General features: G+C 43.8%; 1 protein-coding gene across 1 annotated transcript; it reads right to left on the reverse strand.

The window, feature by feature from the left end:
- Positions 1–27,182, reverse strand: runx1t1 (RUNX1 partner transcriptional co-repressor 1). Its single transcript, XM_071909048.2, has 11 exons — positions 27,152–27,182; positions 20,731–20,868; positions 19,041–19,282; positions 15,782–15,871; positions 11,187–11,368; positions 7,171–7,433; positions 5,830–5,918; positions 5,059–5,254; positions 4,600–4,671; positions 1,485–1,675; positions 1–330 (listed from the first exon to the last, which is right to left on the reverse strand). The coding sequence occupies exons 1-11, from the start codon at positions 27,180–27,182 to the stop codon at positions 1–3; spliced, it is 1,824 nt and encodes a 607-aa protein (XP_071765149.1).

The following is a 27,182-nucleotide window of genomic DNA, read 5'->3' on the forward strand; positions in this document are numbered from 1 at the left end:
TTAGCGCGGTGCGCCGTCCAGGGCGGAGGAGGACGGGGTGCCGGGGGTGGATGAGCGGGGGGTAGCGGCGGGCGGGGTGGCGGCCGGACTCCCGGCCCCGCTGCTGGGGGTGCAGGCGGAGGAGCTGACGGGGGCTGGGGTCTCGGGCCCCGGGCCGCCCCCCTGCTGCTGGCTGGCCTGCTGCTGCTGCTGCTGCTGGGCCTGCAGGGTCTGGCCGCAGACATGGTGGTGCTTCTCCCAGTCCTTGTGCTGGCAGAAGGAGCCGCAGTAGCGCGCCGTGTTGCAGCCGCTGCATGTCTCACTGGCCTTGCGGCCGCAGTTCCAGCAACTCTGCATGGACAGAGAGAGAGAGAGAGAGAAAGTTGCTTAATGCCAAAAATAATATAGAGAATTCACAATCAAGCAGACAATAGATGGGCCAGTCAATGAATTTATACTTGTCAGTCAACAAATTTTATTATCTATATTTGATTAATTTCAATATTTGATTTAACTATATTAAGCAACCCAGATTGTTTTATTTTTGCCTCTGTGCAAACAAAAAAATTTTAATCAAATGTTTGTTGAATAATTGCAAAAACGCACATCAAAAGGAGAACTAACAAACGCAGCGTGAAGATTACCATCAGATATCACTGCAGCAGATTGCACATAACTGAACAAGGCTCTGCATTTACAACACTTAAGCTTAAAACAAACCACAGACATCAAAAACCCATCTCGTGTTACACTCAGGGCCTCTTATATATCTTGGAAACCGCAGGGAGAGCAGCTATGACAGGGCGGCTGCAGATCCACAGGAAACAGGAGAACAAGGTTACAAACAGCTTCTGAAAATTCTCCTTTGGGGCGCTTCTCTCGCTCATAAACATCACTCCCGCAATTAATGTCAGATGTGAGCCACATTTCCCTCTCACTTAACTGATTAAACGTCAAGGTCTCCAATGGTGATTAGCAAATGAAAGCTCCTTGCCTTATTTCCTCTTAGCTGAATTAGTAACACCTTTCTAAACATGGTAGCTACTCTGTGGGAAAAGTGAGGGAGGAAGAAAGAGAGAGAGATAGATGCTTGATTGACCTTGCTTTGCTCTCTTTTTCTCTTTCTCCCGCTGTCTCCTGACGCCAAAATAACTTCCATTTGCATGATCCCTTTAAAAGCTGCGAATAATCATCCATCTCTTTGATATTTGAAAGGTACAATGATTTGCTGTTACTAATAGGATAATCAGATAAGACAGGCCCCTCTCTGTAGGGAAAGATCACATCATCTGTGTCGTTTGGGAGTCACGAGATCAGTTGGCACTTGCTAGCAGCACAAGTACAGTCAAAGTGATACCAATACCAAAATAACTGCCAAACGACTAGGCTGAATATTACACAAAAGAATATTGGGAATAGATGATGACTTGTCTCGTTGTCTGAAAGAATGAGATGATGGTATGGTGTGTGTGTGTGTGTGTGTGTGTGTGTGTGTGTGTCCCTACCTCGCTGGAGTCCTCCTGTTGGTTGATTACAGAGAGAGCATCCTCGGCCGCCTGCCGCTTGGCCTCGGCCACCGTGCGCTCCATCTTGGCCCGCTCGCTGCTGATCATCTCGTGGGCCTTGCGCTCTGCCTCTGACACGGCCTTCTGCAGCTCGGACATGGCCTGCCGCTTCACCTCGTTCACCGCCTCTTCTGGAAAGAGCGGGGAGACAGAGGATGTCAAGGAGCCAGTAACTAGGATCTACAGTGTAGCATATCATCCTGTCTTATGGAAACCATTTAAGAACTCATATGTTATTCCTTTGGTCTAGGACAGTACAATTGATATTTGTGAGTTTTTATACCCCAAATGAGCTTCTAAAATGTACCTTTATCCCCAGATAATCATGCTGGGTCCTCTATTACTATCTTTCCCCATTCATTCTCTTTGGAGCAGCTCCAGACTTCACACCTGATGAGACTTGCTCATGTTAGCAAATACAAAGACTGTCCTCGACCATAGAATTGAAAATGGCATTTCTTAAATAGAGTGGTGATTCACTTTAATGTTTACATTTATGTGCTGGGTAAGTGTCATAACCCTGGAGTGTGTGAAACCCATCCAAATCCTATTGTATAGTTTCAAGAATGTATGGTTGTCAATCTAAAAATAATAGCATTTTTCTTAATACCAGAAAAAGAACCTGGAAATGCAAAGTTTCATTCGACAGCAGCGGTATCTAGGACTGTGCTTCCCAAAAGACTCATGGTAAAAGCTGCTTCACCTAATAAATCTCTGGCACATCTGCGAGACAGAGACTGTGATAAAACTGATGCTTGACTGTCAATCACTTTTATGAGAAGAAACGAAATCTGAGAAAAGAAATACTTTGTAGTTCTGGAGAAGAGAATTGCTTCACAAGGGAGACAAAGAACTACTTCGGCTATGAATGCTTTTGGAAGGAAGCCCTTATTCCTAGATCAGCGCTCAGCATATAGCAGGTTCATACTAGGCTACACCAAATTTAAGATTCTAAATATAGGATACTGGGTTGCATTTGCATATGCCTCATCAATTGCCTTACTTGATTTATTCAGGCATTCAGGAAGTAATATTTATCAACCAAGAGCTAAATCTACTGTAATTATCAGCTTTGCATACCCCCACCTAATTAGTACATTCTTATGACAGGGACTGTGGCATGTGTAATTGGTTTGATCTACTAAAGGGTGGATGCGCGATGTTCTAAGTTGACAAGCATGGCTAATTGAAAAAAAAATACACTGAAATGATGATTTCTGTCTTTTATAAAGACGAATAAACCAAATAAACATTACATTTTTTGGTTCTGAATTTGACAAATAACTTCCACACAGCAGCATGAGGCAGTTAATCCCAGGTAATCACTTAGAAAATGTGCTTTTGAGCTGGAGAAATGTGTTATTTTAAACTTGTTTTGTGCATTGAATAACCTTGCCGCGCGGGTGTTAAGCGGTGGAATTCCAACTGAACGTCAAAGCAAAGGGAGGGCTTTTTGTTTGCTCCCATCAAGCCTGTAACTTGACTAATTGTGTATGCAAATCAGGCAATTTATATTTAAATTATGCATTTCCATTGTGATCCCAGAGGCCCATGCGGCGAGGGGAAGTGGGAAACCGGTAGGACACCGTGCAAGGTGCTTGAATATTTATCACCAACTGTAAACATTTTGCCCATTTCAAACAGATGTATTCACCGCCGCACTCCATTGTGTTAAAAATTCTATTTTGCAATCCTCCCTGGGTCACATTTAAATCAGTCTCTCCTCAGCTAGAAAAATATGCGACTGAAGTGAAAAGGATACTGAAAATACTCAAAAATTAAAGAACGCAGAGAGAATGAGAAATAGCCAGCACCATTTATCCCAGAGACAAAAGGGAAATACACCGTTATGTCTCACCAATGTGCTTCACTGTAACTCTATTTCATTGCTACTCTTGTATTACAAACATAAAAATCTATGTTTTCAATACCAGGCAAAATGAATTCTAGTTTGACGACAGAGACATTTTCTCTCCATTGTGATTGAGCCAAATTGTTAAACCAGGGTGGTTTTGTCTTTAACCTACTGTGCTGCCTGAAGTCATGGAAATTGCCCTGGTGCCGTGTGATATATGCCTTGTGCATGGAATTGTGATTACACACCAAATGCTTCAGATGGAAGATCGATCTAAGCTGGGGAGGGGAGGAGAGTAGTGGAGAGCTGGCAGAGTCCCGATGGTGATACTCAATTCAATTTAAATGCATATTACTTGTTCTGAGTATCTCACACATCATGCTTGGTCAAGCAAGGGGACAATTTCTTTTCTCCAAGGGGTTTAAAAAGCAGATATACTGTATCACTGACTGTGAATACAAAGTGGATTCCTCAAGCATTGAACCCACTCTGGAAAATTCTTTCGGTTTCTCAGCATAGTGATAATGATTATTCCAGCTGCGCTCAAAAGTTGAAAGAATGCTATTTTTGTGTATGCTACAAAAATCTATTTTAATGACAGCTACTGAAAACTATTACATCAACAAATTAGTTTCAATATTCAATCTTAGCTATTTTTACAAACTCGTTTCTACAACCCTACTACAGGTTCTTTAAATGGAATAACTACAATTTTGTTATCGCTAAGGGCATTACAAAACAGCCAAAAGCAAAAAGACATCTTAAGCCTCGCTACCGTACTTTTAATAGCATAACCACTGGACTAACTGTAAAAGCTACTGTCCCTTGTTCGGCCAGAGCAGTAAAATAATTTTACGATCTGACATCATATTTGGAATGTGTGGAGCGGGGTGGCTTGGTGAAACTCTATCTTTTAACTTCCTACTGTATCAAATACAAATGGTTTTCCAAGAGCGGCTTGACACATTAATCCAAGTCTACCAGGGGAAGAGGCTGCAGACAGCAGGCGACGTTGGGATGAGGGGGGAGAACGGAGTTTAAAGCAGCTTCTCTCATCCACATCCAGCCCTGAGTCATCTGGGTGAAAAAAGATGGCCTTGATTTCTACACAGCAAAAGGGATGTAAAAAAAACTCTGTGTGTGTGTGTGTGTGTGTGTGTGTGTTTGTGTGGCGATGACAGGCATGGAAGTGCTGCTCACCAGCTTTCTTCCAGATCTCTTCGGGGACGTAGCCAGAAGACACAGGCCGGTGCAGCAGCTCCCTGTGAATTTCTGTACAGACACAAACACACAGGCAAGACGGTCAGACATCACTCACATACAAATATTATGCATGACACCGTGCGGTAGATTGTAGCACCAATCAGCGTGTTTTTACAACTTGGTAGATTGGTTTCTGTGATGTTTCTTGAAAAGGATCGAGGCATGAAGCAAAATATTTTGAACAAATTAAATGGATAGTTAGGATGGATGGATAGATTGTTTTTGTTTAATGGTTATTGTTATGGCATTTGTGCTTTAGTTGAGAGAGACAGGAAAGGGGGAGAGGAGGAGGGGAAGCTCACTTTTCGATATCTATGAGAGTCACCATACATCTGCCACTGAATCTGACTGGAACATGGCTGAAAGCAGTCACACAGTGTGTGCATGATATCCTACCTGGTGTTGCGTTGTCCTGCGCTGCGGGGCTCTGCTGCCGCGACTGCCCGCTGGCGGCGCCCTTCTTCAGCTCCTCGGCGTCGCTGTATCGCCGGATCCAGTAGTTGAGTTCCTCGCGGTCGGCCTCCTGGCACCGCCGCAGCACCGTCAGCGAGCGCCTCGTCTTCTCCACCATGTCCATGATGCAGTTCAGCAGCTGGGGGCGGACGGGAGGGGACAAGGCGCTGAGTTCACACATAGACGCCGATAGGTTGATTGATATTCAACAAGGGTGTGGTGGTGGAGGTGGTGATGGTGTGTGTGGTGTGTGTGTGTGTGTGTGTGTGTGTGTGGGGGGGGGGATTAATTAAAAGGACACTTTTTTATTTTAACAAGGATGATGCCATCCATTCTCATCCTCCTCAAAATGCTAACTCATTCATATGGACTCAAAATTTATAAAATGAGCACACATGCAACAATTGTTGAATATTTACTGTTTGTTGTATTGCAGGCACATTCACATAAATACACAGGCACATGCACACACACGCACGCACACACACACACACACACACACACACACACACACACAATTATTCTGTACAGTTACTAAACAGGAATTTTCTCTCGACAGCTGATATATAAAAAAGGCTTATATAGTAATATACTGTATAATATAATATAATATAATATCATATATGGCTGAAATGAGAACTTAGAAAATCCCTGTTACTCACAGAGACAGAACTGTAGGGTATAGTAATAAAAAAATTTTATTACTTTTCTTACATGGTCAAGGTGCTTCCACTCCTCTGCCCACTCTCTGTCTGTCAGCCTGTGGTCAATCACTTCCTCCTGCCTGGTGCCTGTATGCATACCTGTTAGAGAGAGAGAGAGGGAGAGAGGGAGAGATGGGGTCGATAGATAGATAGATAGATGGATAGATAGATCAAAACAGAGAGACAAAGGACAAGTCAGTATCACACAGAGCATCAGCGTAACATTACTCCATCACTCCCTTACTCTCCTTTCTGTCTATCCCTCATTTGCTCCCTGGATGACACTCTCTCTCCATCCATTTCTTTCTTTCCCCTCCTCCCTCAGTTCCTCTCTTCTTTGCTCTCTCTCTCTCTCTCTCTCCATTTCTCTCTCCCAGCCCGAGGGCAGGGCTCAAGTGACGGAGCTTCTGGTCCAATAAACATCCATCACAAGGCGAGACATGGTAAATGTCTCTCCTATATTTAGAACAGAGCCAAAGTCGTCATTACGGCTTCATCAAGGCTCGGTCTGCCCAGAAAAATGTCTCTAATGCGTTGACACTGTGCCCAAGTCTGCCTCCGCTGTGTGCTCATACGTCTCCAAGGGCCTTGACGTTAGTCAGTCAACAGGTTCCGGTGACCTTTGGCTTGGCAGCAGGGCGGCCTGGTGGTTAGAGAGATGCTGACGTGTCCTTGAGCAAGACACTGAATCCCTTATTAAAATGAGTTTGTTATTTGTTATGGTCTCGGTGGTATGATGACAAACAGTCAAAGGAATGATGTCAAAATGATGTAACTGATGTAACAACCTTTACTTTTGTATATAAAATCCTGTGTGTTTCTCCTCGTTTTCTATATTGTAAAAAAACTATGACAGTATGCCATGAACTGGGAAACTGGGGTTTTGGGTGTGAGTCTCTGTAATGACACTGCATCTTCACTCACTATCCCCATGTACACTACCAGTCAAAAGTTTTACTATTTTTCACATTTTATAATAATAGTAAAGACATCAAAACTATGAAATAACACAAATGGAATTATGCAGTGACCAAAAAAAGTGTTAAACAAATCAAAACTATCTTATATTTTTGATTCTTTAAACCCTTTGCCTTGATGGAAAGGCAAAGGCTTTCACTATTCACTATTTCACTATTTATATTCGTCTAAAAAACGAATTTCAAGCATTTAAGCATAAGCCTTTAGATCAAAATGGCTTTAAGATCATGAAAAACATAGTACATTCAATCAGGTGTGTCCAAACTTTTCACTGGTAGTGTACATTGTAAAAAACTATGACAATATGTGTCTCTGTAATGGCACTGCATCTACACTCACTATCACACACACACTCATACACACATATCCTCACCGATGGGCCTGGCTCTCTCCCGGATCTCGCGGTGGTTGGAGGCGGGGTGTCTGTACGTGTCGCGGTAGTGATGGGCGATGGCCATGTCGTCCAGCCTGTAGTGCTGCGGAGGGGGCGGGCCGGGGTGGGGCAGGCCGTTGGGCTGGTAGGAGAGCCCATTGGACGGACTGAAGCGCTGGGCGGGGCTTATGGTGCAGGGCCGCTTGCTGGGGTGCACGTCCGGGTGCAGGGCCCCGTCTCGCTCGAAGCCGTTCTCTTTGGTTCTGGGTGGAGAGACAGAGAGAGAAATGAGGTTTGATTTTGTAATTCATTTTCACTGGAAAAAAAAGTCATTTAGTGAATCTTTAGCTGAATCTTAATGTCTTTCTTTCTTAGAGAAAATCAGGCAGTGGGCTGAGATAATTTCATTTGTTTCCACTGTATTTTCTTCAATCAAGTGTCATTTTCTTGATACTAGTGGAGTGATCTGCCTTATTTCTGCCTTGTCTGACAATATATTGTCACTTGTTTGTAGAACATTCCTGAAACAAGTGAAACTGCATTAGGAACAAGTGGAATTATTTCACCGTATTGGCAGAATTTTCCACTCCATTTATATTTTAAGACTGAATATGACACCAAATATGACTGAACTGAGACCAAATGACTTGTTAAGATGGATCTTTTTTGCAGTGTTGGTTTAACCAGACATGATAACCATGAACACATCCTTGTTCACAGTGACAGCCTGGCAAAGAACAAAAGACCTCTGGAGGCACAGTGGGTGGATGAGGAGAAAAGAAGAGAGAAGAGGAGAGGAGAGGAGAGGAGAGAGAACGAGAGGGGATCAGAGGAGAAGAGAGGACGGTGGCAATACCCAAGGTTCCTTGCATAGTTCTATTCCATAATGTGTTATATGAATTACATTTCTGCTTTATCGGACATTTCGGCTTTATCACAACTGCATGGCCTGGCCCTTAACCCGCTGATATGCAGTGTATGTCCTTCAAAGCTTTTCTACACTGTTCTGCTCTCTAGTGCCGCAGTAAAAAATTCAACTTGACCTGCTAACAGACAAAGGAAGGCTATTTTTTCCTGGAATCATATTGAGATTCTTTTAGCGAAAGCATGTCCATTCATACATATGCACACTTACAAACTAAAGCTTGAATGTGTGTGTGTGCTTACACAAATTACACACACTCACACCAAACACACACACACACACATAGACATACGAGTAGCTTCCAGGGGATCAGGTGGATTTTTGTTAGCCTGCTTCTGAAGATTAATGTGGCCAGGTGTGTTTGTGTGTGTGCATGCCTGTGCATGTGTGCCTGTATGTGTGTGTGTGTGTGTTCTGAGCTTTGTCAGTCCACAGTTAAATCATTCCAACCTCCCCCCACTATCTGCAATCCTCCTGTTTCCTCTTCCTCTCTCTGTCTCCCTCTCTCTCTCTCCTCTCTCTCTCCTCTTCCTCCCCATCTCTCTCTCTGATGAACAGATTGAACTTCTTAATGAGCTGTTTTTATGGGCTCCTAATGCTCATCCACGGCTCTCCATATGCTCTTTCCCTCCATCCGTCCGTCCCTCCCTGCCTCCCTTGGCTCATCCATCCATTCTTCTTTCCCCACCAACCACACTGTTATCTCCCCAGCCTTCCTGCTGCAACAATGTTCGCATCTACAGGCGCAAGAGCACACGCATGCACATGCACACGCAGTCGCACACGCATTAATGTATGCACACACACTCTACCTACTGTATTAGATGAATACATGGGCAATTTACATGCGTATGCGTGCGTTGCCCTCACACAGACACACACACACACACTCCCTGTATCTGCAAGGTGTTCACATAATGCATGTTCTCACACTGTTCCTATAGTAATCTGATTAAACCAATATCTATATGGTTGAACAGCATATATAATAAATTATGATAATGAGCAACATTCATATTTGCTGCTTACAGAAAAACATGATCTATATAATATATTTTCTTATGCGCATATTGTACACCGTGCAAAAAGGCATTCCTAACACAATTCCCGCAGACCGCGGTATTAATCAGGACGCATTGACGGTGCATTGTAGTCTGTAATTAAGGATTCCCACTCAAATTCCAATATTCCGACACAAGGCTCCAATAAGCGGGAACGCAGAGCAGAGGTAAGCAGAAACGAGAGGTGCTTAGCCAGCCGTATTGGTGCTGGAGCCTCATCTGTATGTGTTATCAGCCCATCTCCCTAGGCTCACACACACTAACACGCACACACACACACACACACACACACACACACACACACACACACACAGAGGTGTATCACGCTGGATAGAGATTCACCTCTACACACGCGCGCACATTCACACAAACAGTACGCACATTTTCTCACTGAATACAGATGCCTACTTACTTTCTCTTTCTCTCACTGTATTCTCTCTCTCTCTCTCTCTCTCACTCACACACACACACACACACACACACACCTTTTCCCCTAAGCTCACTCCCCCACGCACCAGACTGCCTGCAAATATGCAGGTATTACAGAAAAAGTCAGCCTATCCAACCGTTGGGGGAAAAGAGAGGTGAGAATTATTAATATCACGTTCGACTTTTTTGTCCCTCAGCAAATATAAAAAGTACATTTTCCTCTCCCCTGCCTGTATTAAAAATTTTAGCCCCCCAGGAATTACTCTTTATTTCAAAGGACCACGCACACGGTGTACCCATAGCACGGGCACGGACAAAGCACAGACACACACACACACAGGCACACACAAACACTCGTGCGCACACACTTCCTCTTTCTAAGAAGTTCTGTGTTTTGCGTTTCTGCTTTTTTGGGAGCCAGGCTGTTGCAGAGAGGACTGTAGGTTTTCACAGTGCTGTGTGTTCCTGGATGGCACGTCTCACTGCTTGTCCATTAGAGCAGGGAACATTGAGTCATTACCGGAGTCTGTGACAACAAATGGATGTAATGATTTGGCTGGGGTGGGGGGTTGAGCCGATCCACAGACCGAGAGACAGACACACATGAACACACACAAACACGTATACACACGCACACATATGCTTACACACCCAGTCAAGCATAGATGTAAATGCTCCCACATGTAACAAAAACACGCACACAGACAGGATTCATACACATACAAACACATCCACACTTTTTCATGAAGCCACAAGCGCCTCCCTTCTCTTCCTTCACTCAGTTCTGGCCCATTAGGAGCGGGGAGCCGGGAGCCGAGGCGTCCAGCGGAGCACGTCACGAGGCCCGGCGGCGCGCTGACAGACACTTCCCATACATACATTAACACTTCTCCCCATCGCCGTACATTGCCTGGGCTTGTGGAGCAGTTTATGGGTTCAGGAGGGATGTAGGCAGCCTCGAAGGGATTTACGCATGTGAGAAAATAATCGAGTGAAAAGCTCCTGTTATCAGGACAAACCTGACGGGTTGAGGTTCATTATGAAGCATGCGACATCCCGATTCAAAGGCACCCATCTGCCACAGTATAGACAGAAATATAGACATTGTTTGCTCCAGAAACCCAAATTAAACCTGCAATAAGTGATATCAGACCTTATAACCAATTCTGAAACGAATGTGTGCTATGTGGAGATTTCATTGAGACATAATGACATAAACCAACATCCATACACACAGGCCAAATGTGTTGCTGTTTTCACCAATTTTTTAAAGCTTGTTGTCAAATTCCGCTCTGCAACGAAGCTCCTCCCTCCCTCCTCACTTGTCATTGTTGGACATGTAACCTTCAGCGAGAGAAAGGTCTGTCAAAGTGAGCAGGTACGTTTAGCTTAGCCATTAGCCTTTATGCACGGTGCTTTGTTAGTTTTGTCCTTGCTAGGCCTCCGTAGTGCAGTGACTTTGCTGTGCTTTATTTACAAATGTGTTGCGGTTTCTGTCACCCTCTAGTGGTCAGAAAAATCCGCTTATTGCAGTTTTAAGATCCGCTCACTACTAAAATCCTAATTCCAAATCCATCCCAAACCCATTCCCACTCCCTCACCTGTCTGGCGTCCTTCTCTTGCCGTTCTCGTTGACGTCCAGCAGGAGTTCGGATGAGTCCACCGGGGAGGTGGTGCTGGTGTCCAGGAGCAGCTGCTCATGCTGGGCCAGGTACTGGGCCGGGTTCTGCTTGGCCAGCCTGGCGCAGTGGAGCAGCTCCCTCTGAAGGAGCGGCAGGTTGGCCTGCAGAGCAATTTAGACAACGTTATGTTTTTAGACTGATGATGAGCTTTGTTATGTGCTGAAAAGAGAAGTGAGAATTGTTAATATCACGTTTGGTCTTTTTATGTGCCTCGACAAATATAAAAAGTAGAATTTATACTCCCTTGTCTGTATTAAAATTGTTATCCCCGCCCAGACACAAAGGACAACTGCAGAAGCACACACACACACACACACACACACACACACACTCTTCCTCTTCTTTTTCTGCTCATTTGGGACCGAATGACATTTTGTCAGATGCTGAAGATGAGCTTTTTATATTAAATTAAATGTCTTGATCAGATCTATCTTGTAGTGAAAACATAATGCTGAAATGATTAAACTGCCTAAAGCAAAATGTCAAGGATTTGATGAACTTCAATAGGAAGGGTGTAAGTACTTCTTTTCTGTAAGGGTAGTCAAAGTCTACTAACACTCTACCATAGAAGAAGAAATATCAAACAGAGGAAATATGCAACTGAAATATAAAAATTACATTCATGGGTTTGTGCGAACATGAACAAAATATAGAGCAGCTGCCTCCCTCTGATGTTTTATATCATAACAAAGATATATTCAAACTAACTGATATGCAGGCAGAACATCCAATCAACATTAAACTGTCAGGAGAGATACAGTATATCTCATAACATATAACAGAAACTGAAAATATAAATGACCCTTCAGCACATCTAAAGAAATAATCAAAAACCATAAACTTTAATGGTCCTTTTATGACATTAGAACCAAAGTTTCTCTCTCTCTCTTTGCATTCCCAAAACATCAGTCTGAGGCAACAAGAGATCCATTTCTGCTATTACCTCTGAACCTCCACCACTTCCCGTGACCCATGGTGCATTAGCCCCCCCAGAGTTCCTCTCTAGCTTACACAGAACAACCTGGATACCTTGAAGTTGAGTTTTTTTTTTTTTTTTTTGAAGAAATTGCAGCTATTTTCTCTCTCTTTGACATAACGAGGCGGTCTGCTTTCTTGTGCGGAGTTAGAGGGTCATGCAGGTATGTGAGGAGGGACTTCAAAGACATCTGATGGGATGTATTTTGAAGCAAGAGGATGAAAGTGTTGCGTCAGTCAGGTTCAGAGTGAGAGTGGGGGCTATTTTTGGAGTACATCGCAAGAGCCTTTGGAGGGGCCATCTTTGTCAGTTTTGGGTCTCTTAATCTTTGTTTTGTCCTCAGCAACTTAATCTCTCTTGCTTTATTTCTTTCTTTCCTTATTTCTTTCGCTCTTATAATCTTTCTCGTTCCTTCTTTCTTTCCTTCTAAAATTAATTCTCTCTTTGTTTCTCTCTTCTCTCCTCTGCTTTTCTTTCTCCATGCTTAGCTCTGTTATTTACTCCCTGATCCTTCCTTTCCCCCTGTCCTACATTATTCTTCTCATTTGCTTCTCTCTCTTCAACCATCCCCTGTCAATTTCGTCTTTGCCTTCCTGCATAAAGGTATATTATACATAAAACACAACCTTGTTTACTGGTATTTATGTTTCATACTCACTCATACGCTAATATCCCTCCCCAGTAATTGGCTGCAGTGAGAGAAATGCCAAGCGCTGGCCTTCGCTTTACCTGCCCGAGTTAATGGTCCGTTAATAGTTTATGATCGTAATTACCCTCTGAAAAAAGAGCGTAAAATAGATTGCTTTGACCCTTGTGAACTCGTCTTTCATTAATTGGAGGTCATCCTAATTGCCCGAGACGTGGGATGCATTAAGAAAAAGACTGAGTCAAGAAATATGTAGCACTGAAGAGACTAGATCATTTTTCACTTGATGAAGTATGGTGATTTGCTTCTGTTTAGTTACTGTAACATCTGCACTTGCATAGAAGGAGAATTTCACTTAATGTTCAGCGGCTTCAGCTAAAATCAGCCCGGGATGATTTATTGTGAAAATACTGAATGTGTCGTTTTGTCAAACTGTGCCAAAAAACCTATTCAGAATATGGCGTGTTCAGGTTGTGCTGCACTTCATCAATGTAACAGCTGTAGGAGGAGAAGCTAGGTGAATTGGTTTTGCATCTCTACATTGTCCTCCGATCTCATTTATTCCATAACACGTCTCTCCTCTCTGTTTGGCTAAATGTGTGTTTCAGGCTCAGTCTCACAGCACTCCTCTCGCATCGCCACGACACAAGAAAAACAAAACACTTGACAGTTAAGACAAGAACAAACTTAGAAAAAAAAGCATAACCTTAACTTGAAAACAGAGAAACATATTGTTACTTTGTAAGGCTGTTGTCTCGCGTGGCAGGCGTCCCGACAACGCATTACGTCACTGGCGCTGTGCGGTTTATGATTGCCTCCTTCCAGTAAATAGTCACAACCAATTCGTGGTTTGGTATGAAGAGAAGGGGAAAGGAGTTGAATGGGACGGGGCGGGGGCTGGGGGGTCGGCTAGGTCTAACATTAGTGTAATGAAAAACTCTGAGCCTTGACGCGCATTGTTGCAGCTGTGCTTCTGCGCACCTATAAAAGCTCCCCCACACCCCCAACTGCTCTCCGCTACCATATGGTAGCTGGCATTAAAGGCCCCGCAGAGGGAAGACACTAAAATTAGACTAGGGAGAGAGAGAGGGAGAGAAGGAGCGATGGAGAGAAAAAAAATGAGTTGCATCTTTGATTCTGCAGCCGTCCCAGTGATACACTAACCATCTGGCAAGGAGAGGAGAGGAGAAGGGAAGGGAAGGAGGGATCGTAGGATGGATGGAACGGTAGATAAACAGCGACAGGGAGGGATCGGGACAGAGCTCGAAAGATATGGAGAGAGAGGACAAATGGGGAGGTGAATGAAGAGAGGAAGAAAAAAGATGAGGAAAGCATGAGAATAAAGGAATGATGAAGGGAAGGAGAGGGAGAGGTGGAGGATACTAAGTCCCTGTTTGTGTCTCAGCATCCCGTTAACAGCCAGTAACGGCGGTCCTAGTGGGACCAATTTCTGCTGCACACAGCCATGCAGGACCTCAGTGGCCATGACAATATAGGCTTGTGAATGTCAGTTCACACTTGCACGCACAAGCACACACACACACACACACACACACACACATACACTGGATCGTGTGATGGTACTGTGTTCAGGGAGAACCAACTGTCTTGTTTTCATAAATAACATTCACCTCATGCCTGTCAGTCAGACACAAACAGAGAGGGAGAGCGGAGTAGGGAGGGAATGGTAGATGAAAGAGGAGGGGGAGAAAAAGAGAGAGAGAGATAGGGAAGAGGGATGAGAAAAAGTATTACGAAGAGAGTGAGAAAGAGAGCAAGATGGAGCGAGAGCCAGAGAGAGATAAAAATCTTTCCAGAGGTGTGTAATAGAAACAAATGAGCTTTGTGGTAAGTGTTAGGCTTCTCCCTGCTCTCCATCTCTCAGCAAGGCACTGATATTGATCTCAGCTTCATCTGAAGCCCATAACAAGATCTAAACTACTACACAGTACATCCCTCAATCCCAACCCCAGACCCATTTGTCATCGTTGACTACCAAAACAAACCATAACACACTGGTCTCTCACCTCGAGACCATTTTAGCACACCGACTCCTGCAAACATTCAAAATGTGCACACCCGTCTGACACAAACAGTCAAAATGCGTATAAACGGCCACTATTTCACCCCAAGAATGCAAACAAATAAAAACCGTCATCTCTCTTCATTCGTATCTCCCAGACTGGAATAAGGAGACGTGAGCCATTGTGATTGAAACGAGCCGCCCGGTGACAAATGGGCCGAGGCGAGGGCAAGGCTGGATGGTGCAGGAGAGTGCTCCTTCCACCGGCATTACCGCGCTAATGGTCGAAAATGGGAAGTACTCGCCGAAAATGTGGCTAAGCGGGAAGAAAAATCGATGACAAAACAAGCCTGAGAGAAAGAGGAGGAGGAGGCTGGAAAGGAGCGTATGAAAGGGGACATTGTCCTCGGGCCAAAACCAGACTCGCTGTGCTGTACTCCGGCACGGGTTAAGCAAGTTTCTTAAAAAACAACATCTTTCCAGCTCAAATATTACAGAGAGAAAAAAAAAACATTCTATATGTAGCTTGCTATGTGAAAAGAGGGGTCCTAAAGGAGGAGGAGAGCCTCGGCACTGAGATGACTTACATCCACTTCTTAAATTATAGGAGAAAGAGACAGATAGAGTGAGAGAGAAATACAGAAAGAGAGAAAAAGAGAAGCAAGACAGAAACATATAGGATAGAGATGAGAGAGAGAAGATAGAGATGGAAGGAGAACGACTGTAGAAATAGAGAGAGAGGAGGGATAAATAACATGAACAGAAGTATGCACATCTGTGTCTGGGCCAGCTAAATGCTTTCCAGATTTGGTCGACCAGACAGGCAGGCTGGCTTTCTGTAGTAACAGTATATATATTTATATATCTACCTTCAGAAAGGGGATGACAAAAGGTCGCAGAGGGAAGTTGGTGGCTTCTTGGAGCTTGGAGTGAAATTCTTCGATGGTTAGCGTGGAATTCTGGAGGAGAGAGAGAGAGAGAGAGGGAGAGAGAGGGGGAAAGGGAAAACACATGAATCCATGTGGAAGGCATTAAGTGATAATATTACTTATTGGAAGCTAAGCTATATCCTGGCCTGGAGTGAATGTTTCGGGTTCTGTAATAGGAAGCATATGGCGGGGCCACAGTGAAAGACCCACAGAAAACAAAGACACACATCTCCTCCAATTAACAAGACAAATACACATATATGAATTGGAGTCACATCATCAAAAAATATGCTGTGTGGGGCAGAAATGTGTTTAATTTTCCTGTTTTTACAAACTCTTTTTGAACATGGATATGCATGTAAATTATAATGCACGAGTAAGGCTGTACTTCTGCACATGAACAAACACATACACATACCCCGTAATGATAAGATATAGATATACTGTATATATATGTAAAAAGGTCATTTTAAAAACCAATCATCGACACAATTAATCTAAACATGACCTGTTGGCCTGGCATTTCAATGTGTTTTCAAACCCACAGGGCTCGGATTAGCACCAGTCTGCTTATTTATTATCAGTACCGGTTAAAAATACATGTTTTTTATATTTCCAGCATTAAAGGGGCCAACCATGGCATAAAACAAGACATAGAACGAGGTAATTTTTACATTGCATTCCCTAATTTACATACATGCCCATAAAATAATACGTATCTTGCAGTTTTGCACAGGATCTGTAGGCATGGAGCCCCTGTAGGAACGCCTGACAAACAGGAATTTGGTTGAAATACTGCTTCCTAATAACATCACAGGGGGAAGGATTAGCATGCAGATATTTTCCTCTTAATTGCCTTTGCTTTGCATCCATCACTTGGCTATGCATTTGGATGTTCACACACTACCAGCTTTGCCGCTGTGGACTCGACGCGTACATGCGTGGCATCCTTATCATTATCGAGACAGTACATGAGCCGTATCACGCTCGTGCCACAGCGCTCCACGCCTGTGTTTACCTCTCTCCATCAGTGCCAAACATGTAACTGTCTGTCTGTCTCTTTTCAGACAGCAGATAAGACCAAGGCTGCTGACTGAAATACATTACAGTGGCATGGAATGGGCCAGGCAGTAGACACATAAGGGGAGATAGTATATGTATGTATATGTGTGTGTGTGTTCTCTTTGGTTGGCAGACAAGGGAGGAGGTGTGTATGAGTGTGTGTTTGGGGGGGTGGGGAGGTCCAAAGTGGGTTATGCGTTTCAGTTTGTCAACCCTCCACCTCCAAACAAAGGCAAATTTCTATCTCTCCTTCTTTGGTTGTCTGTAACTCACATTAACGGCTGACAAGACGGCGCTGACACTATTTTTAATTTTTAACGTGAAGCATTCCCAAGATGCAGAGAGGAGAGGAAGAGAGAGAGGTGAGCATGCACACGAGAGAAGAATGAGCTATATAACAAGCAAAAACACAAGCAAGGAAAAAAAAACAAAACAAGCGAGACAGAGAACATAAAAAAGCAGATATTATTTTTTTCCCTCTCTCTCTCTCTCTCTCTCTCTGCGTTATTTCCCAGACCTGAATTTTGTTACATTCAGGCTTACATCTGTTCGCCCAGATTGCGTAGGGGCTGTTCTTGACAGCTAGTGAAACCTCCTGAGTCTCCCTCTCTCCCTCTCCCCAGCACACAACTAGCTAATTAACAGTGTCACTCTTTTCAATAAGGCAGGGAGAGGGACAGAGGGAGGGAGAGAGAGAGAGAGAGAGAGGAAGAGAGAGAGAGAGGAAGAGAGAGAGAGAGGGAGGGAGGTATACAAGCCAAAAGGACACAGGAGAGGCATGTGTGTCTGCAGACGGTGAGAAAAATAAACATGGTGAAGCCAAAAGGAGGCTATGCTCTGTGTGGCTAATTAAAAAAATTCCTCCCTCCATCTCCTCCGCCTCCTCCTCCTCTCTGCACAGCATTCAATCACTATTTCTGTATTCCCTAGCTCGTTATGCTCAAAAATTCTCAGATCACACAGACTTGTGGTAAATCTTTATATTTTTGCATGTATTATACCAAATACTCTTGGTGATATAGCCTTGATACCATCATGTGAGCTAAGCCGAAGAAACACATCTGTGTTGTCAAATCTGTGTGAGATGAATGTTTTGATGTATGCGGTCTTGATTTGTAATTTTGCAGTAAATATTGCAGAAATCTTTTATGCAGAGCACATTTGCACAGGCTGTATACATGCTGTAATTTCAAACTTAATTCATACAACACCTATTTTGATTCATTTTCTGTCATATCGCACATAGTTTACATTAATTTTGTCTTCATCTCATTAAATTCTACTGTTACTACTGACTGATGCTATTTTGCACGTCCTCTTAATGTTGTAATCCTTACATTTTCATATTTTGATTCATATATTTGTACTTATTATGTTCTAGTGCTGCTGTACCCTATCTTATCTTATCTTATCTTGTCTTGTCTTATCTACTGTGTCTTGTACTCCCTTATACACAAGGAGCACTCAGTGGGATAACGGGATAATAGTTCCAAATATTGCATCCTTCTGAGATGTGTTAGATATAGCTTGTCAGATAGCTGAACATCCGCAGAAGTGATAACATCACTTGAAAAAGAGAAATCCAATTATTATTTGAAATGTACTTGAAAAGTATTTATTGTATTTCATTTTATTAAGATAATAGATATTTTTAGTCAACACTTATATTCCTGCCAGGGACTGTGTTGTAGGAATGGGGCAGAAGGACTGATGGATGTCAATCCAGGAGGCACAGATTTGCAAATAATTCTTTGTGTTTATTTTACACTTATGTCTGGAGTACCAGATGGGTTTACCACACAGAACAATACGAGTCCTAGAAAGTTTTCATAATCACAGGAAAATATTTCAAAGTCAATTTACTATGCTTTTCTGTGATTGACAACTTAACCTAACACTATCTAAACTGTCCTGATGTGGTGAGTGAGCCCCGCCCATCTGGTGCTCCGAGCATGGTGAACAAATGCTAAGAATTATTCTCAAGTTGCCTACTAATTGATTCAAGTACGGCTTCTGACTTTATGCACAGTGTCGGCCTTTTTTTCATCACTTCCTGTGCGCCAGAGGATTTTTCCCAGGAAAGACCTACTCCATGAGCCCTTTGAACTAAAGCTCACATAACACCACAGCTACTCACCACTAGCCCCAGCACTAGCGTGCGGACCCGCTCCCCGATTTCGGGCGAGATGTCGTTGCCAAACTGCTGTAGTGTAGTGAGGAAGCGCTTCAGCTTGCTGAGCTGCCGGGCGCCGCAGGCCGGCGGCAGCTGCTGGTTGGCCAGCGAGGACGAGGAGGAGGAGCTGGGACCGTTGCTGTAGCCATTGGGAGGAGACGGAGCACCGTTGAGCGCCGTGGGGGAGTGGCTGCTGCCGTTGGTTACTGCGTGAGACAAGGACAGGGAGAACTGCGTTATGAGAATCGAGAGCAAAATATGTGCAGTGTTTACCATTTTCAAAACTCTATGTGAGTGTTTGAATGGGTGCTTGAAAATATAAACCAAAATGTCAAAGTGCTTTGGATAGATGGAAATTTTGGTGAATATCACCTACACAGACACACTTGAACTTTGGTTTTTAATTGGTAGCCCATTCACTATTTGCTATACACAAATCACCAAAAGTGACTATTTGTGCCTTTAAAAAAACAACAAAGGAAACAACATAGGTCAAATCCATGGAAAGCTGACCACTGGTTTGGAATGATTTACATCCCCCTGCAAACATTCGCAGTCCTCAACATTTGTTTCCGATCAGCGCGGCTCCTTTGATCCTCTGCGGCATCCTCCCATAAAAAACATCTTTCTGCATTTGGAGACATGCCCCCCCCCTCCGCTTCCACCTCCCTTCCCCCTTCCCTCTTCCCTCCTTCCCTACAGTCTAAACAAGCGGGGACAGTGTGACCCCCCGTCGCGCCAGAGCATGGCAGTGTGTGTGCGTGTGTGTGCGTGTGTGTGTGTGTGTGTGGGGGGTTGGTGTACAAAGAGATACAAGGCGGCATAAAGCTTTCTCTCTAATGAGATTAGGTTTTGACTAGCGATCCACTCACTCCCCCTCTGGCCGCCGTCCAAAGCCGCCACTGTAAGGAGACGAGAGAGAGAGAGAGGGAGACGAGATACTCCAACTACATCTGGTAACAATTACGTCGGATGGAAATCAAAGCATACTGCTTTGTTAAAACCTTCGGCATGCGTAATGAGAGAGCGGGCCTTTCTTCCCTCATCGCACGGAAGCCCCGACGTTAATTGCGGAGTCTGAACCATCCCGAGTGTTTGCAACAGAGAGAGAAAGAGAGAGAGAGAGAGAGAGAGAGAGAGAGAGAGAGTAAACGCCAGAGAGAGAAAGAAAGGGAGAGTAAGCAATTGAGACTGAAAGAGAAAGAGAACAAAATAATGCTTCCGTTGCACAGAACTAGCTCCACTAAAGCCGACTTGAGTGCTCTGAGCGTTTTGAACCACAGGGCCTTTGATTCTTTGATTCTAGTGCTCTTCATGCAAGTGGTTAAGTATGCACTTCTAAGTGAATACTAGGGTGTAATTTGCTCGTCAGAGGCTACAGTATGCGCACGTCATGCAAAAGCTCCCGACGCTCGTAAGCGTGGGCGTTAATGAACTTGTTGGCAGAGTTGTTGGGAGCGACTGCAATTTGAAAAGGCTCAATGCAACTTGTTAAGAGTCTTGGGATACTGGGTTTTACGTATGCACTGTCAATGTGTGTATGCATTTATGGATGTTTTTCCATGCGTACCGGTGCGACTGCGATTGTGTACGCGCACGTGCGTCTGCTTGTCTTTGCGGGTGTGGGTGTGTGTATTTTCCGTGTGTTACTCACATGTGGTGGGGGTGTAGGAGCTGTTGCGGGGTGCTCCCTGCGTGCTGGGTGGGGGCGGCATGGTGGGGGGGGTCAACCTGGACTGTGTCTTGACGTCCGCAGGTGAGTCGGGCATGGTGGAGCGCTTCCCAGTGCGGTCTGAAGGAAGACAAAGGACAAGGAGAAGAGTTGATGTTAGGATGTCACATATTTCACATTTGTATACCCGATCGAGAAGAGCTGCATCGACTCGCTTGCATGCAAACAGCAGCAGGCTTTCATTTGCAAACAAAGCGTCTACGAGCTGAACTAGACAGACTAGTTGTGCAAAAAAGCAGCTCACCACATCATATGTCTGTGTGTCTTGCCACAATGACACTAATGCATATGCTCAGACTGTCAAATGAGAAATGAGAGAGAGAGAGGAGAAGCAGAGAGAGACACGCACACACACACACACACACACACACGCACACATACGCCCTAGAGAGGAGTGTAAATCTGCAGTGAGTACGGGTGCTCATTCCACTACCATCTGTGCCATCCTGCATGCCCGCTGCACAGAATGGGACCCAGCACCCCCCTCCCCTACTAACGACTGCAGTGCTCATTACACATACCTGCGTGCACACACACACACACACACATGCACACACGGCACACAAACACATGCACACACATATACATATGCCACACATACACTACACATACACACACACACACTCCCCTAATGCTTGTATCTCTGGATACTACATTCACATCTGTTCAAGAAGGGGCCACAGCAGACAACCAACTAGTGGATGAACTAATTTGAGCTAGGAAATACACACACACACACACACACACACGCTCTCTTTTTATTTTTAACTTGGGTCTTTTGTCCTGCCCTCTCTGATTCTTATGGCAAAAACAACCTCACACCAGAGAATTAAAACACGATGCATGCATTTACGTACCATCCTACCACCATTACCACCTATCATACTCACACCCCTTACAAGAAATTGCAAAGATAAATCATTTAACAAAGAGAAAACATTTTCTTTGATCAGATGCCTATTTTGACCTAATTCAATTGCTTTGCGCTCAGTTGATAACTGACGATATCGACTGTATAAGAACAACAACAAGACATTATCAGAGTCTTGCACCAGCACATGGGCTAAGCCTAAGCATTGTGTCGGATAAGATACACAACTGCTTTCAGCAATAGTAGTATCACAGAGTCAACAGGCAGTTATCAACCGTCTCTGTGGCACATTGTGAAAGGGAGATTATAAAAAAGGGAAGAGAATAGAGAGGGTGAAGAGAGAGAGAAAGAGAGAGAAGAGGGAAGGGAGGAGCCTGCTAGAGAAACAAGCGCTATCTGTGACATTGGGGACATATAGGACACACTGCAATCATGGAATGTATGCGTGTGCACCGACTCAAACGTTCACACACACACACACACACACACACACACACACACACACACACACAAACAAGTGCGCACAATTCTGTAATCAGGGTGGTAAGGGTACATGTTCCAGAAACAGGGTGGCACCCTGTCACACACTGTTCACATGGTCGTGTGTGTGTGTGTATGTGTGTGTGTGTGTGTGTGTGTGTGTGCTTGAGCATGTGCATTTTACATGATGCATATGCATGCGTCATATTTATATGTATCTATACATGTATTTGAATATTTGAACTGTGTTTGTGCAGTACAGAACACATATCTGTTAGTGCACACCGGTGCAGACTGCTTGGGTTCCATCATGTCAAGTTTGTCAAGTAAACTGAGAGAGAAATATTGAAGTGAGAGAGACAGTGATAGCCTAAGCCTGTTAGCTAGGCCCAAGCCTCTCTAGCACACTGCCTCACTGGTGCTGAGGTGCACTGTGACTAAGTATTTTAGTCACGCTAGCTTGGCTTTAGCAGGCAGGCGAGGGAGAGATGGAGATGTCACTGAAAAGCTAAATAGAGTGCGCTCCATAACTCCTTTCCAGGTTCAACCTTTGGCTTTAGGTCAGTTCTATTCATTCTATGTTCTGAAAAAAAGGAATATGACGCAACTGAATGAAACCATCAAGCTTGGAAGAAGATATGCACATACCTTCATACATACAGTATACATATACTTTCCACAAGGCTTCTATGACTGACAATGAACTACTTAGGAACGATAATGCTTGGCCTCTCTGTGTATGGGCGGTGATATGCTATGATCAGAACACCAATTCTCTAAAACAATCTCTTTGTATAAGCTAGAGAATAATAGTGACATTTTTGAGCCTCTGGGAGCTTCTCAGAGATCCACAAGGCGCTCCCTTGCAAACAGATCCAGACCCATCCGTGTCAGACGCTGTCAGAGGAGTAGGAAGGAAGGGGAGCGCTCTCACATCCCGTCCCCAGAGAGAGGTCACCCTCCTCCCCACTAACCGTGGAGGGCCGTCCCCTCTTACCAAGCGCCCTCTGGAGCCTTCCTAGGAGGGGTTGGCTGATAAAGACACTGGGAAGGTTGGATCTATCTGGCTCCCAGCACACTGGCACTTAGGCTGGGGGACTGGTAGGGGGAAAGGGAGAGATAGAACAGGACAGGGAACCAGGAGCCAGGCTGGGCTGAAATTCTCATTTAATGATTGGGTTCAGGAAAGGGCTGGTGGTGCAAAAATGCTGTTACTATCTATTTATTAACTTTAGTTTATCATTAACTTGCTTATACGTTTTTAATGGCTTTAGTTTGGGAGAGGGAGGTTAGAATACAAGTTTACAGAAAGAAAGGGAGGCATTATAGGAGAGAAGCTTGGAGGGATGCAGAGTTGGGGTTAGCGGAGAAACAGAGAGATGAGGAAAGCAGAGAAAAGAGGAATGGAGGTGAAAGAAGAGTCAATATGAATATGATGACAGAGGCCCTAGTCTTTCCCAGACTTTCAACACTGTTCGCTCTCTGTGCTCGACCACTGATAACTGGCTCAGTCACACACACACACACACACACATACACACACACACACGCATACTCTTTCCATTCACTTTCCATCCTCTTAAACCTGGGAAAAATGAGAAAGGTTTACTATTCTAATTTCACCACAGTAAAAGGTCTGGATCTGACTATTTATTTTATAAACTCAGGATATAGCAGAATAACTAGTGGAAACATATAGTCTTACTCCTGGCTGCCAGCTATCATATCCTGTATGCCTGGCTAAAATATGACTTTGAAAATACAAGGTCATTAAAAAAGACGGCCGGGTGACAAGACCCAAGGTAATTCATCATTTTCCAGTCATACACAAAAAACTTACATGTATATGGTTAACGAGTCCAAGTTAAATAGAGAGAAGTCACCGTATCACACATGGTTGTACTTACCCAGTTTCAATGAATCCTTGAGCTCATGTTTTCCATAATTCTGTATATTGCCTTTTCTAATTGTGTGGTTATATTTGGCCCAGTTCACATGATCTATTGTTAGATAGCAGGACATCAAATTAGGATCCAAATAATCTTAATTGCTTTAATCTCAGTGGCTAGATAGGGAAATGGATTGTGTAAATGATTCACATCAACGCAACAGAATTTTGAAATGAGAGTCTGCAGTCTCTATAGTGAAAAGCACACTATACCAAATAACAAAGTTTGTTTTTTTTTTTTTTTCAATTAAGGCCGTAAGTATGAGAAGACTGGAGTACTGTTCATATAAACTAACAAAAAAGAAGGGAACAACTTTTTTTCCCCCAAACTTCAAAATGTATTCACTGTAAAAACTTAAAAAAAAGTCCATTTGAAGCACCATATCAAACATAAGATGTGGAATTTGGGAAGAACACTGCCCCCCCCCCACCCCCCCAAGACCAAAAATCTGGAGTGAAGATCCATTTGAGCTCCCACAAGGCACTGCAGGCCCGGCGGTGTTATGAAAAGCTGCGTTTGGTTACAGGCTTGTAATTGGGGATTAACACCTGGGTCAGTGTTATGATTGGATGGCAGTTGCCGGGTGGAGATGAGAGAAACATAACCCCTGTAAGCATGTGAAACTCATCCGCAGCCCCGCAGGTGCTGCAGATGAAGGATAAAGAATGAGTTTGTGTGAAATCCATGCACACAGCAAATACATACACATGCATTCAGGCAATAACATTCTCTCTCTTTCTCCCTCTCTCTCTCTCTCTCTCTCTCTCTCTCTCTTTCATACACACACACACATACACACTCCTCTGTGATTTATAAACAGCATCTTCTTTCTTTCTGATTTGATTGAGAGCACTGTGAAGCATATAAGCAGAATAAAATCAATGGCTTCGTGCTAACCAACAAGGGCTGCACTCAACCATTCACTCAGCAATTGCTATGCCACTTGAATCAATAGCAATACACCCCTCACAAGGTAATTTACCCAGTCTTGGGGAAAAATATAAATGAAGCAGATGATTGAAAACAGCTCGAGGCATATGACTGCACTATCCATTTTCATGAACAAATATGGCATATACATGTATATATATTTTAAAATAAAAAATGTGTGCGTATATACTGAGACAAAGCCTTCATTTTATCACAGCAATAGAACAAGGCTGAACAATAGCGAGACTACTCTGCCTCATGTATAATTCAATTCAAAAAGCATCCTTAAACAACCTTGAAAACAAAGTCGAGCGTCTGCTCCTCACCTCATACGTCTGTAAAGTTAATGGATGAACTTAATGCACGTCTATTGTCCATTTATTAGCCCTGTTACTGCCACACCAACTGCATGTTGTAGCCAAAGCAGCAGAAGCATGCCCAGTGAACAGACTCCATGGATGGCTATTGACGTATGGCATTGTAATGGAAAGGGGCGATGAGTGCTTTGACTTTGACTAACTCACTTTACGACTTCTCAGAAGTGCTGCGGTCCAGGAGTTAATGGATTGAAGAGGATGAAGATGGTTGTTGAAGAGGCAGCAATTAGCTATAAAGGAAGAGAAGAGCCTCTTCTAAGTGTGTTGATTCAACACTGTGTCCCTTGTGTATTCCATGCCGGCAGGGGTGCCAAACCTATTGAAGATCATGCCTATGGATGACACTGATTAATCTCATAACAGCCGTTTGGTGCGTGGTTTCATCGAAAGCACCTCACAGTGCTCTCAGTGCAAGTCTTTATAGTATGGGTGGCCCAGTGAGACTGAAACCCGTGACCCTATCAAAGGAGTGGTTGAGAAGGTATATTAGGTTTCATTTTACCTAACTATCCTATAGTATGTGTCAGTGGTAATTAGACTGATAGATGAGTGAATTATGTCCTCCAGAGACAGATGTGGTTGTACTCCATGTTCGACCACCAAAATCTCAGGTGTTTCTGTACTGTTTTCATCATTTGAGAATAAACTGTAAGAATTTGAATATGCTAACACCTCTCACATCTCTCCATCTCTGTACTTAAGGTCCTTTATCTCTTTAAAAATCTTTCTCTCCAACTCAGAGAGTTGATCCTAGAAATGAGACAGAACCTTGGACCATCTACCTGCCACTCAAAAGGATGTCTTCACACTTGCGTCACCCTGTTGCATCCTCCACCATTACGTGATCTCAATGTTTGCAGAATCTCTCTCTCTTTCTTCCCCTTTCTCTCCCTCTCGTTCCCTCTTTCAGCCAGGCTCAAAGAAAGGAGATTTTATCCCCCCGCTGACTTGTGATACGCGCCTTTTCTGAGGTTACATGCGAGTTACATCACTCGCCTGAAACAAGATTGTTGCAATGAACGATATCTAGAAGGAACCTGAGTAACAGTTCAATATGTAACAGAAAGGACTTTGCTAAGCCGCTACTGTAGGCCAAAAATACAATACTATATCAAAACCTAACACATTTCATCATCATACACAACACTATGAGGTCATTTCATATTTAAATTATCATGTGAAATTGGGACAACATTGCCTAACCTTTATATTTTAAATTATTTATAGAGGCTACAGTGATATCTGAGTGTATCAACAGGAACTAGATTCAAACAATCTCCCTCACACACTTCATAATATAGAATTACCTCTATATGTGTGTGTGTGTGTGTGTGAGTGTGTGCGATTATCGTAGAGATGGAGACCCAGAGAATGATATGATAACAGCGACAGTAATATTCCACTCGAGAGTACTTCACACAGGCAAATCCCATTCTTCAAAACGACAATGGATTTCAATCACGCTGGGTGAATTTTCTAGAGTTGGCGGCTGTGACATAAACAATTTACCGTGTGCCGGCGCCTGCGTGAGCGCAGGATTGCATTAGCCAGACATAAGATATCATCATTATGGAGTTCAATTGAAAAATGCATATAGACTAGACTACAAACCCACTTGTGCACATGCACACGCACACACAGGCATGCACGCCGAAAAGGCAAACATACGTAGTCTAGACATACGCAACACTTAGAGCGCACACTTCAAACACACACACACACACACACACACACACACTGATAGGTGAGTGTTGATGTGAAAACCAT

Source organism: Centroberyx gerrardi, chromosome 19 (genome assembly GCF_048128805.1).
Source record: "Centroberyx gerrardi isolate f3 chromosome 19, fCenGer3.hap1.cur.20231027, whole genome shotgun sequence".
Classification (NCBI taxonomy): domain Eukaryota; kingdom Metazoa; phylum Chordata; class Actinopteri; order Beryciformes; family Berycidae; genus Centroberyx; species Centroberyx gerrardi.

Excerpts from the sequence above, each read along its gene's own strand:
- runx1t1 (XM_071909048.2), bottom strand. The coding sequence starts at position 27,182 with ATGGTTTTCACATCAACACTCACCTATCAGT. Across the intron at positions 20,869-27,151 it reads ATCAACACTCACCTATCAGT|ACCGCACTGGGAAGCGCTCC; the intron begins GTGTGTGTGTGT and ends GTCTTCCTTCAG. Across the intron at positions 5,255-5,829 it reads AGTGGAAGCACCTTGACCAT|CTGCTGAACTGCATCATGGA; the intron begins GTAAGAAAAGTA and ends GTCCGCCCCCAG.